Consider the following 15,970-nt stretch of genomic DNA (forward strand, 5'->3'; position numbering starts at 1 on the left):
CACATATACTTGAACTTAAGAGTTTGCAATTAAGCTGGAATTAAGACTTATACAGCTTAAACACAAAGTGACATCATTGGAAATTGCAATATGATTGAGGGGCCAAGACGGCCCCCCCCCTTTATCCAGGCTCACTTTATTCTTGAAAATGGAGATACAAAACCAAGGTGCAATGCACCTTCCAAATTGATGAACTCAGTGAAAACCTAGGACCTAGATACAAGACTCGAGCATATGTGCAAGGTAGACAACAAAAAGGAGGACTCCAAGCTCAGGTTTCAACTCTTGGCTTGCCCAATCCACAAGAAAGAAGCCTGCAACAATCACCACTTACATCCAACATTAGAGGCAAGCACTAGTTTCTAGAAAGATAGTAGAAACAACATTACATAGTGCTATAAATGAGATAAACTTGACAATACAGACTCCCTTCGTGACTTGACCCTTTTGTAGATGAAGTCCTTGATGCCTCTGAAGCTACCTTGGGTGAGGAGAGTCTGGAAATATGGCTGGAATGAAACAGCTTAGGAAAACAGCCTGTAGACTAGAGAGAGAAAGCCTTTATGGAGTGGTAGCTGTAGAGAGAGAGTGCCAATGCCGATCCCAAGGGAGGGGATGTAAGAGAGGAGCTGCTGTTGTTCCAGAGGTGCACAGAAAGGCAGATGGGCTGGAACAGTAGAGAGAGAAAGACTGCAGCAGGAGAGAGAAAGGGGCTGTGGCTGCTCCAGGCTAGGAGAAGGAGAGAGGATGCTGCTGCTGTTACAGAAGAGCTGAGAGGGGGCAGATTTTTGGAGAGGAGGGGCTGAAACTGTAGAGAGAGAATGTGCTGTTGTAGAGAGAGAAAGTGCTGCTGAGGTGAGAGAATGGCCTGGGGAGAAGCTGGCTGCACCCAAGGAGCTGGAGAGGTTCTGCTGCATCAACCAAAAGGAGGGAGAGGAAAGTGACGAATTTTTCATGTAGGGAATGAAGGGGAGAGGCCTTCTTTTATAGGCTCAGCCCCCCCCCCCCCCCCCCCCAAGGCCTAGAGTGGAAGGTGGACACTTGTCCCAGATTTTTGGTGGGCTGCAGTCCCAAAGAGGACAGCCCACAACCTGCCCCAAATCTACCAGATTTGGGGCCATACACTTAGCCTGCATGCCCTGCCACTTGCCATGCATGCTGCCACATGTGTGGGACAGGTGGACTGACCTGCCAGCTCAGATTCCATGTGGCAGTTTGCCACGTGTCAGTCCCAAAAACCCTAAATTTTCAAAGTTGTCAGAATCCAATTCTGATCGCACCCACGGGTTCCTAATTGCTTGGACTATCTATTGACGTACTCTAAGGTCATAATTGAGCCATACTGAGCTCATTTGTTTGTCGTCCTATCTTGTATCTCCATTACTCTTGGCATGCTGTCAGGCCCACACCCAAAGCTCAGGGAACATTCTCTTGAATGGTTCCTAGGTCAATATGCAATCTGTACATTTGATTGGTCCCATGTTTGGGTACTCAGGTGGGGTGTGGTTTCCAGATGTCCTTCTCAAAGAGAGTCCATCACTCTTGTGGGTCACTAATGCCCATAACCCCAAGCAAGGGGGTCCACCCTCAAATGCTAGACCTAGTCCCCATTGTCTGTAACTGAACAGTAGGAAAAGATTTCATTTCTTAATAAGCATACTAATGAAAAACAAAAAGAAATAGTACCAAGCAAGTGGATACATGTTGAAGCAGGATGACACAAGTAGCTATATAGAGCAAAGTCTAATTATTCTTAAAACATCAAAATTTCTATTGTGATAGCCATCTTTTTCTATTCACGATCCAAAAAGCATAATAATGAAGTACAGGTCTATTATAATCTCTATCATCATCGTGTTGCTTATTCAAGACTGTTATATAGCAGTGCCCTCCTCCCCCCGCCCCCAACCATTCGGTCCAGTTTGCCTATTATCATCGTGTTGTTTTTGCCTCTCATGATTAGTTTGAATGAGACTGGCAAGTGCTTAGTCCCTCTCAGCCCCTGCTCCAGTTCTGCAGATTTCATGCATCTAGCAAAGACACCACTATCAGCAAAAGGCCATGTTGACTTGCATTGCAAAACACGCTGAGATCTCATCTCCCAACAAGGCTGTGTTCCTTGTCATTTACCAATTATCTGCATGTCCATCCCTACTTGCACTCTTTCTAAACTCCATGCTACTTGAAGATACAAGACATGGAATGGAATGGAAAGAAAAAACTAGGAAAGCATAATGGAAATGAAATAATGCGAGAAAGAAATATACAACTAAGCAAAGTACTTACATGATCAAGAAAGGCATGAGGCTTGATAAAAATGACAATAAAAGTACAATGCCTTTATAGGATAAGCACACACACTCTAAGTGTCAAATGTATATGGGATAAGTCCCATAGTGACACATGGCACTCTAGGATATAAAGTAGTATAGTACTACTCTAGAACATACTAAAAGTCACTCAAATTGACTCCATTTCCTAATACCCCCCCATGGAGGAAAGGTGAGGGACTACTGGAATGGAACCAAGAACAGAACATGACAATGATGGTCATCAACACTAGCATGGCTCAGAGGCTCATCATGCATGGATGCATGATCAACTCAGAAGTCTAGGAGACCAATGCACCAACAAATAGATCTATCAAAGCCAAAAACACATGGCTCCCACAGTTCATCCCCACCTGGCTCCAAAGACTAATGAGGAACATGGAGCCACACACAAAAAATATAAAAGAAATACATCATTTTAGGAGGACTACTATCCAAGGCAGAGGACCTTTATTGACTCAACACACATGATTTATTGCATTCATTTTTGGGAAACACCCCCAGGGCAGAATGCCCAAATATATTATGCTTTAGAAAGCAAAATCATGATCTCCATCATCCTCTAGATGCGGGAGACAGACTGTAAGAGCATGATCTTGTGTTGGCGGGTTATCTTCGTCTGCATCATCACTAGTGGCGGATGCTACCCAACTGGCATGATCCTTCGATTGTTGTTGAGCAAGCTTCTGGTAACACCTGTCCTCCGTATGACCGAGCTTGTTGCAGTAAGTGCACTTAAATGGCTTGAATGTCTTTCCTCGTGCTGATGGAGTCGATGGCCTAGGTCTCCATTTGCTCGTGGAGGCAAGTGCCTGTGTGGTATCCGCTGAATAGGATGGAGATTCTTTGTTGCGGCGATCCTTTTCAAGCAAAAGAGACACCATATCTTCGAATGTAGTCGATGCAATGCGAAGTACTTCAAGGGCATTCTCAAAGTGAGAAATCCCTTCCATACTTATCATCAGGACAGCCATTTTGTCCTCGTCATCCAGGCAATAATTTAAATTGGAGAGTTGTTGAACTAAAGATTGAATTTTTGCTATATGCGCACTCAAAGTATCAGACTCTTCCATTTTCAGCTTATAAAATTGCATTTTCAGAAATACCTTGGAGTTGGTGATCTTGTTACGAAATATATTCTCGAGGCATGCCCAAATCTCCTTTGCCTTGGACTTGAAGTCGATGTGATGAATCAATGAATCATCTAGGTAAAGCCCGATGATTGCGATAGCCCTCGAATTGTGTTGATTCCAAATCTTTTGTGTTTGAAGCTCCGTTGATGCCTCAAGTGCTTCATCATCTTCGATGGCATCCCAAACATTCTCCTTCAGGAGAAGGAGTTGCACTTTTGTTTGCCATGTGGGAAATCCGTCCCCCTTGAATTTGTCCACAAGGAGAGAGTTGGTGGAAAGCGAACCCATGAAGCTGACAGCTAGGAGAGAGAAGAGTGATGGATAGAATGAAGGGCACAAGTGAGCTGAGCGAGAAATGGAGGACTGAGGAAGAAATGGGAGAAATGGCGGGCAAAAGGAAAAAAAAATGGCGGGCACAATGGAGATGTAGGAGAGGAAGAAATGGTGGGCAGAATACGGGCACCAACTTGCGGGCAGCAGCTCCAAGAGATTGTCAGGCAGAAGGAGCAAATGGCAGGCTGGAGTAGAGGTCAACGATGAAGAGGATGGACAGCTCCACGTTGAGTTAGCTGCATCATGCTTGGGCTGTCAAATCATTGAGCTCCAGAACAAAATTCGCGCGTAGAAATAAATTTCGTAACTTCTTGCAAGGGCTGTAACTTTTCACAGAAAACTCAGATTGCAATGATGTAAAAATGAAATTTGTAGTACTCAAGGTCCTCTACAACTTTGCTGAAGACACAAAGCTGTGATTCTGCTTCTAGATCCGGATAGAAGCGTCACATCGTCCGCAGGTCACAAAAAGATGTAGCTGAAGGAAGGAGAAGAGAGGTGGTAATCATGGCGTGGAGAAGAGAGCTCTAGATGGAATTGGAGAAGCCATTGCTCCAAGGGGAATGAGGGAGAGAGGCTTCAATGTCCTCAATCTCTTACCTCAACCTCTTGGAAGATAGTCTAGCTCTGATACCATATGAAGATGCAAGACATGGAATGGAATGGAAAGGAAAAGCAAGACTAGGAAAGCATAATGGAAATGAAATAATGCGAGAAAGAAATATACAACTAAGCAAAGTACTTACATGATCAAGAAAGACATGAGGCTTGATGAAAATGACAATGAAAGTACAATGCCTTTATAGGATAGGCACACACACTCTGAGTGTCAAATGTATATGGGATAAGTCCCACAGTGACACATGGCACTCTAGGATATAAAGTAGTTTAGTACTACTCTAGAACACACTAAAAGTCACTCAAATTGACTCCATTTCCTAACACTACTCCAATGTAAAAGCAATACTTACCTTATGGTTGCGGTCCGTGTTTTATCTAGTCTTTATAGTCACATTTTGAGTCACAAATTCTGATAGAGACACCCCTTTTATCAGTGTAACTTTTATTCCATATGAGGTTTTTCTTCTTAGGCTGCAGGCTATCGATTGGTGCAGGGTAGGAGCATCTTTGATAAAATTTTCTCATTTAGGTAAGCAATTGAATGGGCCAAAGAAACTCCTTGGCCTTTGGCCATTCTCTTGCTTGACGTGAGAAAGCATATGATCGAGCGGATGTCACCAATTGGTATTTGCCCCAAGAAATAAAGAGGAGTCTTTATTAGGATTGACTACGGTCAAAGAAAGTTGATTTTGTTTAACTAGAATAAGTTTTATTGTTTTTACTTTTGCTTTGCATTGGTAAAAGAGAACTATGGGGACATCCAAAAGGGACTAAGATTAGTCCAAGAACTAGGAATGCATGCATTTGGCTAACCTTTAATGGGTTAAAGTGTTGGTGATTGTGGAGGACTTGGAAGAGTACAAAAAGGCTCACAAATGATGGAGCAAGTGCTGAAAAGAACCAAGAAGATGGTGCCATTAAGGAGGGCCCCACAGGGTTCTAAAAAGATAAAAAAAGCTGCCTCGAGGTGGGCTAAAAGCAATAAACCTCAGCTTTTGTAATGTAGCTTTAGAAAAGCAGGTCTAGCTTTTTGCTAGGCCAAGTTTATAAAGGAAGAGCCTTAGTGGTCCTAGATTCATTCAAGAGTTGTACTCAACGTCATGCTCTTTTATGAGCCAGTTGTACAAAGCTTATTCTCTTGCAATAAAGACCTTTGGGGGGGGTCCATCCTTTATTTCTGGGCTCTAATGTGAGTTCTTTGTTCTTTCTCCCCCTCTCTCAGTTTGATTTGTTTCCTAGAAGAAATATGTTGTTGCTCCCGGTCAGATGAAGCTATCAAATGCTGTTTTCCCCTATTATCTATGAAATTCAAAATCTATCTTGGTGATTATTTGCTGCTGAGAATTGAGGATCCAGGCTGCGTTTCTACCATAAATGATTCATTTTTAGGGTTTCAAGGCTAATGACCAATTTCTTTTAAGGTTTCAAATCTGATTACCAATTTGTTTTAGGGTTTCTAGTCCGATTACAGTGGTATCAGAGCTCAACCTTGCTACTTTCCTTGGTAGCAAAGATCCAAAGAACTACCCATTTGAGGAGGGACATCGGTGAATCATAGAAGACAGCAGCCCGAAAGAGAGTTTTCAATGCCAAGATCCAAACAAGGGGCTTCTAATTTGGTCGCAATTTAGATCTGCCTCTTCAGCCTTGTCAGATCGTTTCAAATTTGTGAACAAAGAATGAGTGTTTTGATCTACAAGCAGCCTCTAAATTTTGGCGAAACTTGGCGTGCGCAACTCAGCCATGTTTGCTGTTATTTCACAGTGTATTTCAAGTTTAGAACAGCCCTACCCCTTGATGATATGATTCAGCTCAGTTTGGTGTTCCAAAACAGCAAATCATTTTGCTGATTTACTGCAGAAATAGTTGATTTATGTTCAAGATCTTGAAGTCATCTAAAGTGCAATTCAGTCCTAGTGTTTATCTTCTCAATGATCCAGTGTGTTTTTGATCAATCTAGCTACGGCATAGCTTGGTCTTGATCTCCCAAGCACATCATGACTTCAGACATGGAAGCTCAGCCACCAGGCAGCCCAGCCAGAGAGGTCCTGTAGGGCTAGATGATGACCTTGCTGAAGAATTTGATAGGAGTTAGAAACCCAAGGATCACAATGATTACAAGCATGATCAAAGGATCGGATACATGTGGAAACTCATTATCAAAAAGCAATTTCCACTAAAGGCTAAGTATATTTGATTTAACAATTTGTCTCTAAGCGCTAAATATTTGTGTGTTGATTTCCTTGTTTATTTCATGGAAACAAGAGTAATACACACTTGGTTTGATTATTTATCAAAGCTATACTTCCATGGATTTTGGAAGAATTCCTTGATGGGACAAAACCCAAGCATTGGACATAGCAAATATATTCAAGTTCTTATGCCAAAGATACATATTATTTCCTGTGATTGGCGAGATCAGATGTCTATATGAATTGCGAGAGGTAGCATGGATGTGCTACAAAAGAGAAGTGTGGTATCTCCTTGATTGTTTCAGGAACATAGAATATTATTAGTTCAAGCATGGTTTGCAAAGTTTATTTCGAGGCCAAGACTTCGTTTAAGAGGGTGTGAAATCAATTTTCACACATCTATTTGCTCCGAGTTATAATATTTCAATCTTTGGAAAATTTCAGTAACAATATCACAGTTATATTGTTTCTATCATGGACTCAGTTTCTTCTATTCATTCAAGAATATGGACCGGCAAAATATCTCAAGCTTTAGAAGACTTCAATAACAATATCTCAGTTATATAGTTTTTATTATATGGACTCTGTTAAATCTATTCATTCAAGAATATGGACTTACAATTTTGCCATTGCAAAGGAGAATGGATATCTTTCATGAATATTGAGAAATACACAGTTGGACCTTATATAATCTTTGGTTCTATTAAGTGCAAATCTTGGTCTCTCAGTTAATTCCAAGGCAATCAATTTATATGATTCAAGCATAGCTTGAAGAGTTCTTTTTTATTAGCAATCTCCTTTAGTTCTAGCCTTCGTCATGGCTAAGTCTTCCCTTCACCTCCGGAGTGCCAACAGAAAGTCAGCACGAAGACTTTGTATAAATGGATGCTCAAGTATGTGTGGGTGTGTGGATTTTGTATGTGAGAGCATATGTTTATACTATGGTCTACACCCACTGTTGGGCACTGATGACGGTAGTGGGGATGTCATAGTAGCTAGTCCCTGCTATGTGTGATGGAGTTTATGGTTTTCAACCTTATGCGTGACTATCATGAGATTGAAACTGCACTATATTGTGTTTATAGAGGATTAGTTTGGGCATGTTCCTGGATTCATCTAGATGTATAGCTTGAAGAGTTCTTATAAAAATGGAAACAATTATCCTTTACATCTAAGGACAGACCCCACTTAAGGGTAGCATGTTCTAAGTTAGCTCAGTTGACAACAATCATGAATATGCTTTCATTCCATTATGACACAGTTATATCTTTCCAATTATTTCATTTTAGAGAATTTCTGTTATGATATTCACTTTCATTGTTTCTTATTGTGGAGCATGTTATGCTCAAGAGCCACCTCTTTACATGACTATATTTTTATATGGTCATCATTGGCCAAGTCAGGATTTTATCATCCTACACTTTTCTTGTATTGGGGCTTGTTTACAGAATAAACAGAAATCTTTATGATCTCTCATGGATTAATGTGGCCAGAGTGACACAGGTTTACAATTTATTTGCTAGTTATATGTCCTTTTGGAAAGTCCAAGTTTATATGTGACTAGGAAGAAGACCTTGAGAATTAGGAGTAATGGTGCAGTAAATGAAATCTATTTCAGAATAGTTCTTTCTAAAGAAATTCCAAAAAGAGGAAACCAATAAAAGAAGAAAAAGGAAGGCTCCAAGAAATATCTAAGGCTAGGTGTCTCTTTTATGTTGATAAAGTTTCTCTCTTTTATGTTGATAAAGTTTGTCTCATGACCTAACCCTTGTTTGACAATGCAAGGAGTAGATGGAATGTTTGCTAGAATTTGTTTCAAGGAGACACTACTCATAAATGAGAAGACTTTAGAGCTTGATGTGCTCTAGTATTGGTACAAGTGATTATTGGCCAAGTGTTTTCTTTGTCTTATTTGGGAATTAAAGATGGAGTTGAAGACCAAGAAGCTGAGGGCAAAATATAAAGCCCTTAGAAGAAGAAGCCAGTTGTATTACTGGACTCTCGAGGTCAACTGCAAGGAAGACGTTAAGGCAATTATGGAAACATTGATGGATTTCTATTTTAGAGTCTTATGACTGTTTTTGAATACTTTTCTCCCACTAGCATAAATGGCAAGAGTCAAGGTTGTGAAAGGCAAAGAAGAAGAAATCAACTCCACAAGAAACAAGGCATGGATTTGCCAAGGAAAAGCACATGGATTTACCAAGAAAAGGGCATGAATTCGCCAAGAAAAAGGGCATGGATTTGCCAAGAAAAGAAGGGCCCATGGCTACCCAGTGCTCTTGAAGAGCACGAAACAGCAGATTTTTTGCAAGGAAAGCAAGTGCTTTAGATGCAAGGAAAGAAGGGCCGTATGGCTGCCCAGTGCTCTAGAAGGCCAGTCGGCCAAAAGAAGCAGAGAATGCCACAAGATTGATCTAAGTTTATGATCGGAAGTTACTAGATTCCAAGAGCCACTCAAGGTGGAAGACATGGAGGAGATCCTCCAACTAGAACATATTGCATATTGCACAGAGACGAAACGTACCGAGAGGCAAGTTATCTGCAGGTATCTTGCCAAGTACCAGAACTATCAGGCATTTGATGCCAAGAGAGGAGGTATCCTCAGCTATAGCTGTATCAAGAAGCTTTTCAGTTGAGGACAACTGACTAGAAGCCGAGGGGATGTCACGAATTGGTATTTCTCCCAAGAAATAAAGAGGAGTCTTTATTAGGATTTGACTACGATCAAAGATAACTAGAATATGTTTTAATGTTTTTACTTTTGCTTTGCATTGGTAAAAGAGAATTGTGGGGACGCCCACAGGGACTATAATTAGTCCAAGAACTAGGAATGCATGCATTTCCCTAACCTTTAATAGGTTAAAGTGTTGGTGATTATGTAGGACTTAGAAGAGTGCCAAAAAGCTCACAAATGATGGAGCAAGTGCCAAAAAGCAGGTTCCACAAGGCCAAAAAGCACCAAGAAGATGGCACCATTAGGGAGGGCCCACAGGGTTCTAAAACGATAAAAAAAGCTGCTCCAAGGTAGGCTAAAAGCAAGAAAACTCAGCTTTTGTAAGTAGCTTTAGAAAAGTAGGTCTAGCTTTTTGCTAGTTCAAGTTTATAAAAGAAGAGCCTCAGTGCGATTCAAGAGTTGTACTCAGCCTAATGCTCTTTTATGTGCTCCTGAATTGATTCAAGAGTTGTCCTCAGCCTAATGCTTTTTTATGAGCCAGTTGTACGAAGCTTATTCTGTTGCAATAAAGACCTTCGGGGGGTCCAACCCTTATTTCTGGGCCCTAGTGTGTGTGTGTTCTTTGTTCTTTCTCCCCCTCTCTCAGTTTGTTTTGTTTTTCAGAAGAAATTTGCTGCTGATCCCTGTTAGAGGAAGCTATCAGATGCTTTTTTTCTTGTTATCTATGAAATTCGAAATCTATCTTGATATTTATTTACTGCGGATTGAGGATCAGGTTGCGTTTCTACCAGAAGTGATTCGGTTTTAGGGTTTTGGGATGATTACCAGTTCATTTTAGAGTTTTAAGGCTGATTACCAAGTTGTTTTAGGGCTTCTAGGACGATTACAGTGGATTTGGTTTTTTTTGGAAGGGACTCTTCTAGATATGGGCTCCTCACACTTTTGGATCATAGAAATCCCTTCTCTTTGTTCATGTGAAGTTCCATATCTAGAGTGACCATCTTGAGTACGAATTCGATGAAAGAAAGTTCATTAAAGTCGTCAGAAGACTAATGGGTCTATGAGACTATAAGGAACCTTATACAACAAGCTGAAAGGATGGAGCTAGTGAAATGAGCATCATCACACACACTAAATGCTAAATGTGACATAGTCATAAAGAAAAAGGCATCATTACTACATAGGGCTAACATCAACATCATCTATATCATCATCATTATCATCATCATGTCAAATCAAATCCAATGTCAAGTATGGTTTGGTATACATAGTAGATATTGGAGGTCCCCAGAAGGGAGGTCATGAAGGACCCAATGGCTGGCGGGGATGTGGTGGTATAAGATAAGAGATAGAGCGCTGGAACCTATCTATGTGTGTGGTCTGGCATGGCCTCCTTGCTGCGGCTCTGCCCTAGACCTAAATATGGAAGGGATGTCTCCAAGCATCATCTGTGCATCTTCTCTCTGACGTGTGTGTTGTGTCGCTGGCTGGGGATCTCTACTACCCGTGGAACTGTGATATGTGCAATTTGGTTGGAAGAACTTCGTCATCGTGCTCTAAGATGGGCCTCCCTATTTCCCCTGTCCCTGTCTCTATAGTTTGAGTACTTCCTAAAGCTCAGACAACATTCTCCTCACCTCTTATCTTCTTCTTTTGTAAAATTTGTTGTTGTTGTGACTATGTTCATAGTGGCCTAGGCAGTGTGACTCTAAGAGATTTTGAGCTCCCTTAGTGCTCCCTCTTTCATGATGTACAATGCAGTCAAGGTCTGGGAATGTACGATGTGCCTCCACACACAAATTTTGGAGTCCTCAACTGGCATATGATACCCATGGAAAGGATAGGAGAATGAGTGGAGGGACTAACACAAAGTTTTTTAAATGCCATGTATATTAGTGTGTTTGAGGAAGTTCATACTTTGCAGCTTTATGACTTCAGTTTATGGATGCTACAATAGATTGAACTTAATTGAGATTTGACACCTTGTCTTATTAAAAAGTGGGGTGTTGCAACAGGATCTGGGAAAAACTTCAAAGTGCTCATTGGTGATAATGAAAGATAAGCTAGATAGAGGTGATGTCATTGTCACGTACCTTGGTGAAGCAATGTTGGTATGCATTCCCCGTCTTCTCATCATGTAGCATGCTTTAAGTTGTCCTTGCAGATATTTCATTTTTATAACAATCTCGATTTAGATTACTTTGTAATTTGTAATTATTGGAAACATAGGGAAAGGTTGGGATTGGCTTGTGACAGTGGAAAAGCATGCAGAAGAGTATAGTTTGTTAGGGTCACTATTTACAAAGGGCATCCAAACCTATTAGATTCAATTAGCATTTTGTTGATCTAGAGGTAAAATTTCATGTAAGAGCTTTTCCAGTGTTATTTGTCCTGGTGGGGTTGGCTAGTCCTCAACACTTTGAGGTGTCGAGCGTAATAAGTTTTAAGCTAGAGTCAAATGGTGACATGCTAAATTGCAGAAACATGAATGATGTGATGGTCATTATGGTTCTATCCATGTTGATGTGTCTATCTAGGATTGATTGCCCTAACTTTGTCAAGCATACACAATGCGTAGACAGGCTGCCCAAAATAAAGATACCTCCTGATTGGCTTGGCTTAAAAGTGAAAGCCAAACTGCAGCACGTTTGGTCATATGATTGTGGAGATCTGTCTTTGGTATCCCATGGATTAGTACTTCGAAATCATTGATTCTTTCTATGGGCTTGTTTACATTAGGAGCAATCGATTGGCAAACAGAGGATCGAGACCATGGCAATTGCAAAAGTAATCACGCCTTCCTTCAAAGCGATGATAGGAATCCGTGCCATGTCCGCCTAGTGACCTGCTTGGAATTTGAGTTGACATAGACACTGACTCTGAAGCATGAGGTCATATCAGAAGGATTTGGGAACCACAAAGCAACATAAGAATTTTCCGCCAATGTTTACCTACTTTATAATGTCTCCATGTGTGATCATGTGGTCTAAGGTGTAGTGGTATAGTTTAAATGCGGCTTGTCTCCTAACTCTCTACATAGCTTCGTCATCAAGGGGTCCAAGATTTATGGAGGGGTGGGATGGTATGCATCACCACCTCATTCAACTCGGCACAGAGCAGCTAGAATAGGGTTCATTGCTTTCCTTACCAGAAATGCAGTCTAGATGTCTCATTCATTTTCTTCTTCCCTTGATTGCTCAGCTGGTTTGAGACTTGCGGTCAATGCTTTTCCCACGTATGCATCTGTGAGATTGCAGTAGGGGCTTCCCACAGAGGGTCATAGCCCGTACGAGACGATAGTTGATGATATCTTGGAGTTTTCCAGATAGGGAGAGATCCTACGAACAGACAGGTGGGCCTACTTGACTTCGAGACTGATCCCCTCAGAGAATCGGAGATAGACTCCACAGATCTTGGGATAGCAAGACGTTCAGAGGATGCACCACACATCACTGGATATGGCCCACATCTACTGGATATGGGAGCAGTTCTTTATCTGATTATATACAACGGTCTTCTTAGATGACCGTTATCGGGAGGGCTCACCTAGTTCCCACATGGAGGGGGATCGAGTAGGGTAGATTACCTTTTGGGATCTCTGGCTTTTGTGTCACATATACATGATCTCATTGTCCCTCCCTCCCTCCGACTAGGCGCTGACCACTCCTATCTGGCTTTCAATCTCTTAGCCTCCATGCCAGCCACAGGACAGGGTCCACCAGCCTCCACTTGAGCCTAGGTGCACTTTGACTATGCCCTTGATGTAGTATACATGTGTTGTACTTTCGACCTCGGTCACGGACTCCCACCAAGAGTCACACCAGAGTCGGGTCACACCTAGGTCAATCTTGTCCACATCATGGTCACATCATGGTCACCTAAGCAGCATGCCAAGATGGTTAGACCTTGGTCACACCTGATCGCACTGTGTTCACATCTTGGTCACTCTAGTGCGACCGGTACATGAATTGGACATGACTGGAGCAGTACATGACTTGGACATGACGTGCGACAAAAGTTCGCGAAGTCCTCAACGTGAGCACAAAGTGAGCCCACTGGAGCGAGCAAGTAACTTTATCGACACTCTCATTGACTTGGATCAATGGGAACCTTGGTGGTCAGATTTGGACGGTGGAAAAGAAGAAGTGCAAAGCGTAGAACATGTCAAAGAAGAGGGTACGAAGGACGAAGGCTCCTCAGGGACTCATCAAGGTCAAGACAGCCCCTCTCCTCCTCTTGCAATGATGTCTTCATCAACAACCACTTTTGCCGGAGTGGTGACTCCCTCTGCTGGTCAAGCTGCTACCTCATGTGTTATGCATAGCTCTGGGTTCCTAGCAAATCTTACTTCCACATCTATCCCACTTGGGGGTATTTTTTCTCCAGCCATGCTTTTACCTGCCACATGAAGGTTTCATCTCCCTTTCCATCTACACCTATCCTGCCTTTTCCACCACCTTCTTCCTTCCCTACTGCCTACTTATCCGTGACTTCAACTCCGTTCCTCTCAGTCCCAACTGCACTTCCATCCTCTTTAACCCCCATATCTTCTATGTTCTCAACCTGGCCCTCCGCAACACTGAGGTCCACCTGTATGCAGCACCATCTATGTACACTTCCTCTATGGCTACATCAGTCTCCATTGTGGTCCTTAGTAGGAGGTGTTGCCTCATCCTCTAGAGCTCCCACACTCATTATGGCTCCATCGGAAGGCCCTCCAGCTCTTGCACTTGTTTCAGGCTCTGGGGTGGGGATGGCGGTTCTCAATCCTATAGAAAGAGCTACACTTCTTGTGTTATTCAACAAGATCAACATGAAGACTCAAAAGTTCAAAGGCCACCTCCAGGAGGATGTTGAAGCTCATGTGAGGAAATTCCTCACGGCATGTAGAGCTAAAGGTGTGGAGAATGAGCATGCCTTCCTTCACATCTTCCCCTCGTCATTGGAGGATGTTGCTGATGTATACAATCCCCCCTGACCACTTCCAGACCTACTTGGACGGACCTAAGGGAGGAATTCTTACGCACTTTCAAGTTGGAAAAGTTCGAACATATGATTGTCCAGGAATTTTCCACTGATACCATGAAGCCTGGTGAAAGCATCTTGGAGATGTACACAAGGATGAGGGCCCTGGTCGCGAAGATTTCTATGCCACCCAATGATGCCGTCATGAAGGGGTGGTTTTTGAAGGCGTTACCTTCCACCATTGCTATAAGGCTGGTCGACAAACTCCCTGAGAATGCCTCACTACAAGACTTCTTGAGGGAAGCAGTGAAGATGGAACGGTCTCAGTTAAGTTTTGCCTGAACACACACTCCGACCACCCAACTCCCGAGAGAAGAGGGCTCACTGGCATGGCAGCAACTCAAGGAGGAGTTAGAAGAAATGGAAGAAGGTCTGAAAGACAAAACAAGGGTGGATGGACAACACCCTTTGAAGCTCAGATAAGAAGTGGTCTCTGGTGCACCGAGTACAAGGGTTCCAGACATGGCTACTAGGAATGTCCCTCGAAGCGGAAGGTACCTGCTTCGACCTCTTTTGTGAAATTCATGGACATGATGCCTCCGAGTGTAGGTATCTTAAGGGGTTGAGGAAGCTTCTACCAGAGTATCCAACTGGGGAACCTTTGGTGGTCCTCTTCTGCTTGTGGATCAGAGAGACCTCAGAGGGCTTCAAATCCATCAATGCCTGTCACTAGCTCTAAAAGTACCTCAACTCCATGTGAGGAATCTATGCCTTCAATGTACGAGGAGGTGGTCAAGAGTGTCACCAAAGATCTTCAATCCAGTTGTGAGGATGAAGGTAACACACCTCAGTTTCTTCCTTGCAAGTCCAGAACAGTGAGGTTTGCAACAAATTTAACAACTCTAGGACAAAAATGCAAGGAGGAGGCACAAGTAGGCCCATCTACCCAGGAAAAATAGACATGGTTACTGGAAGGGCTCGTCACCAACTTGTGGAAATTGGGAAAGAGGATTTTGAAGAAGAAGGGGTGGAGGAGGAGCGATGGACACTTGGGGATTGGCCTATATGGAAGGAAGAGCTGGCCTATGTGGAGGACTCACCCTTCCAAGATAAAACCTATGCAACAACAGCGCGAGATGATGGTGAGAACTTGACGTACTTGTTGGAACATGCTGGACCAGACGAAGAAGCAGCTGTCATCTTGGATTGGATGGGGGCCCTGGGATCCTTAGCCATCAACATGGTGGAGTTATGCCATGAAGAGGATCTTGAAGCCCATCTTGGTACTTCACGGACGGTGCAAGAGGTGAGCCAGGAAGCATTTGCACCTGGTTTGGCTAACCTAATGTATGAACGGATGCCTTTTGGTCTTTGTGATAATCCCTACATGTATCAAGGGGTGATGACCACAAGTATCAGACAAGGTGGTGTAGAGGTTAGTGGGGTGACTCAAAGACAAGACCATGAAGCAGCAATGGAGACACATGACATGGATGATTCATACCATGAAAAAGACCATAGGGTAACAACAGAAGGGTAACAACAGAGGAAGAGGAATTTGATGAGACTAATAGTGCTATAGAGGAAGATGATGAACTGGCTGAGCACAGTGATGGTACTAACGGAGACACTCATGGATCTGCGGAAGAAGAGGATGACCACATACTGATTGATGATACCCGAAGGCAGGTGGTGCCAGAACGACTCTTGGAAGGGTAG

The 15,970-nt window shown here is 42.7% G+C and overlaps 1 protein-coding gene across 4 annotated transcripts in view; it reads left to right on the forward strand.

Annotated features, from left to right (window-relative positions):
- LOC147882229 (FMN binding protein) overlaps positions 1–15,970 on the forward strand; it is a 120,121-nt gene that overhangs the window by 47,785 nt on the left and 56,366 nt on the right. For all 4 annotated transcript variants that reach the window (XM_087401800.1, XM_087401801.1, XM_087401799.1 and 1 more), the window contains one exon: positions 11,302–11,397. In XM_087401800.1, coding sequence (XP_087257926.1) covers positions 11,302–11,397 — 96 coding nt within the window. The remainder of the gene's footprint in view (positions 1–11,301; positions 11,398–15,970) is intronic.

This window comes from Dipteris shenzhenensis, chromosome 30, assembly GCF_047967505.1.
Source record: "Dipteris shenzhenensis isolate YYH24624 ecotype China chromosome 30, Dip_SZ_1.0, whole genome shotgun sequence".
Classification (NCBI taxonomy): Eukaryota; Viridiplantae; Streptophyta; class Polypodiopsida; order Gleicheniales; family Dipteridaceae; genus Dipteris; species Dipteris shenzhenensis.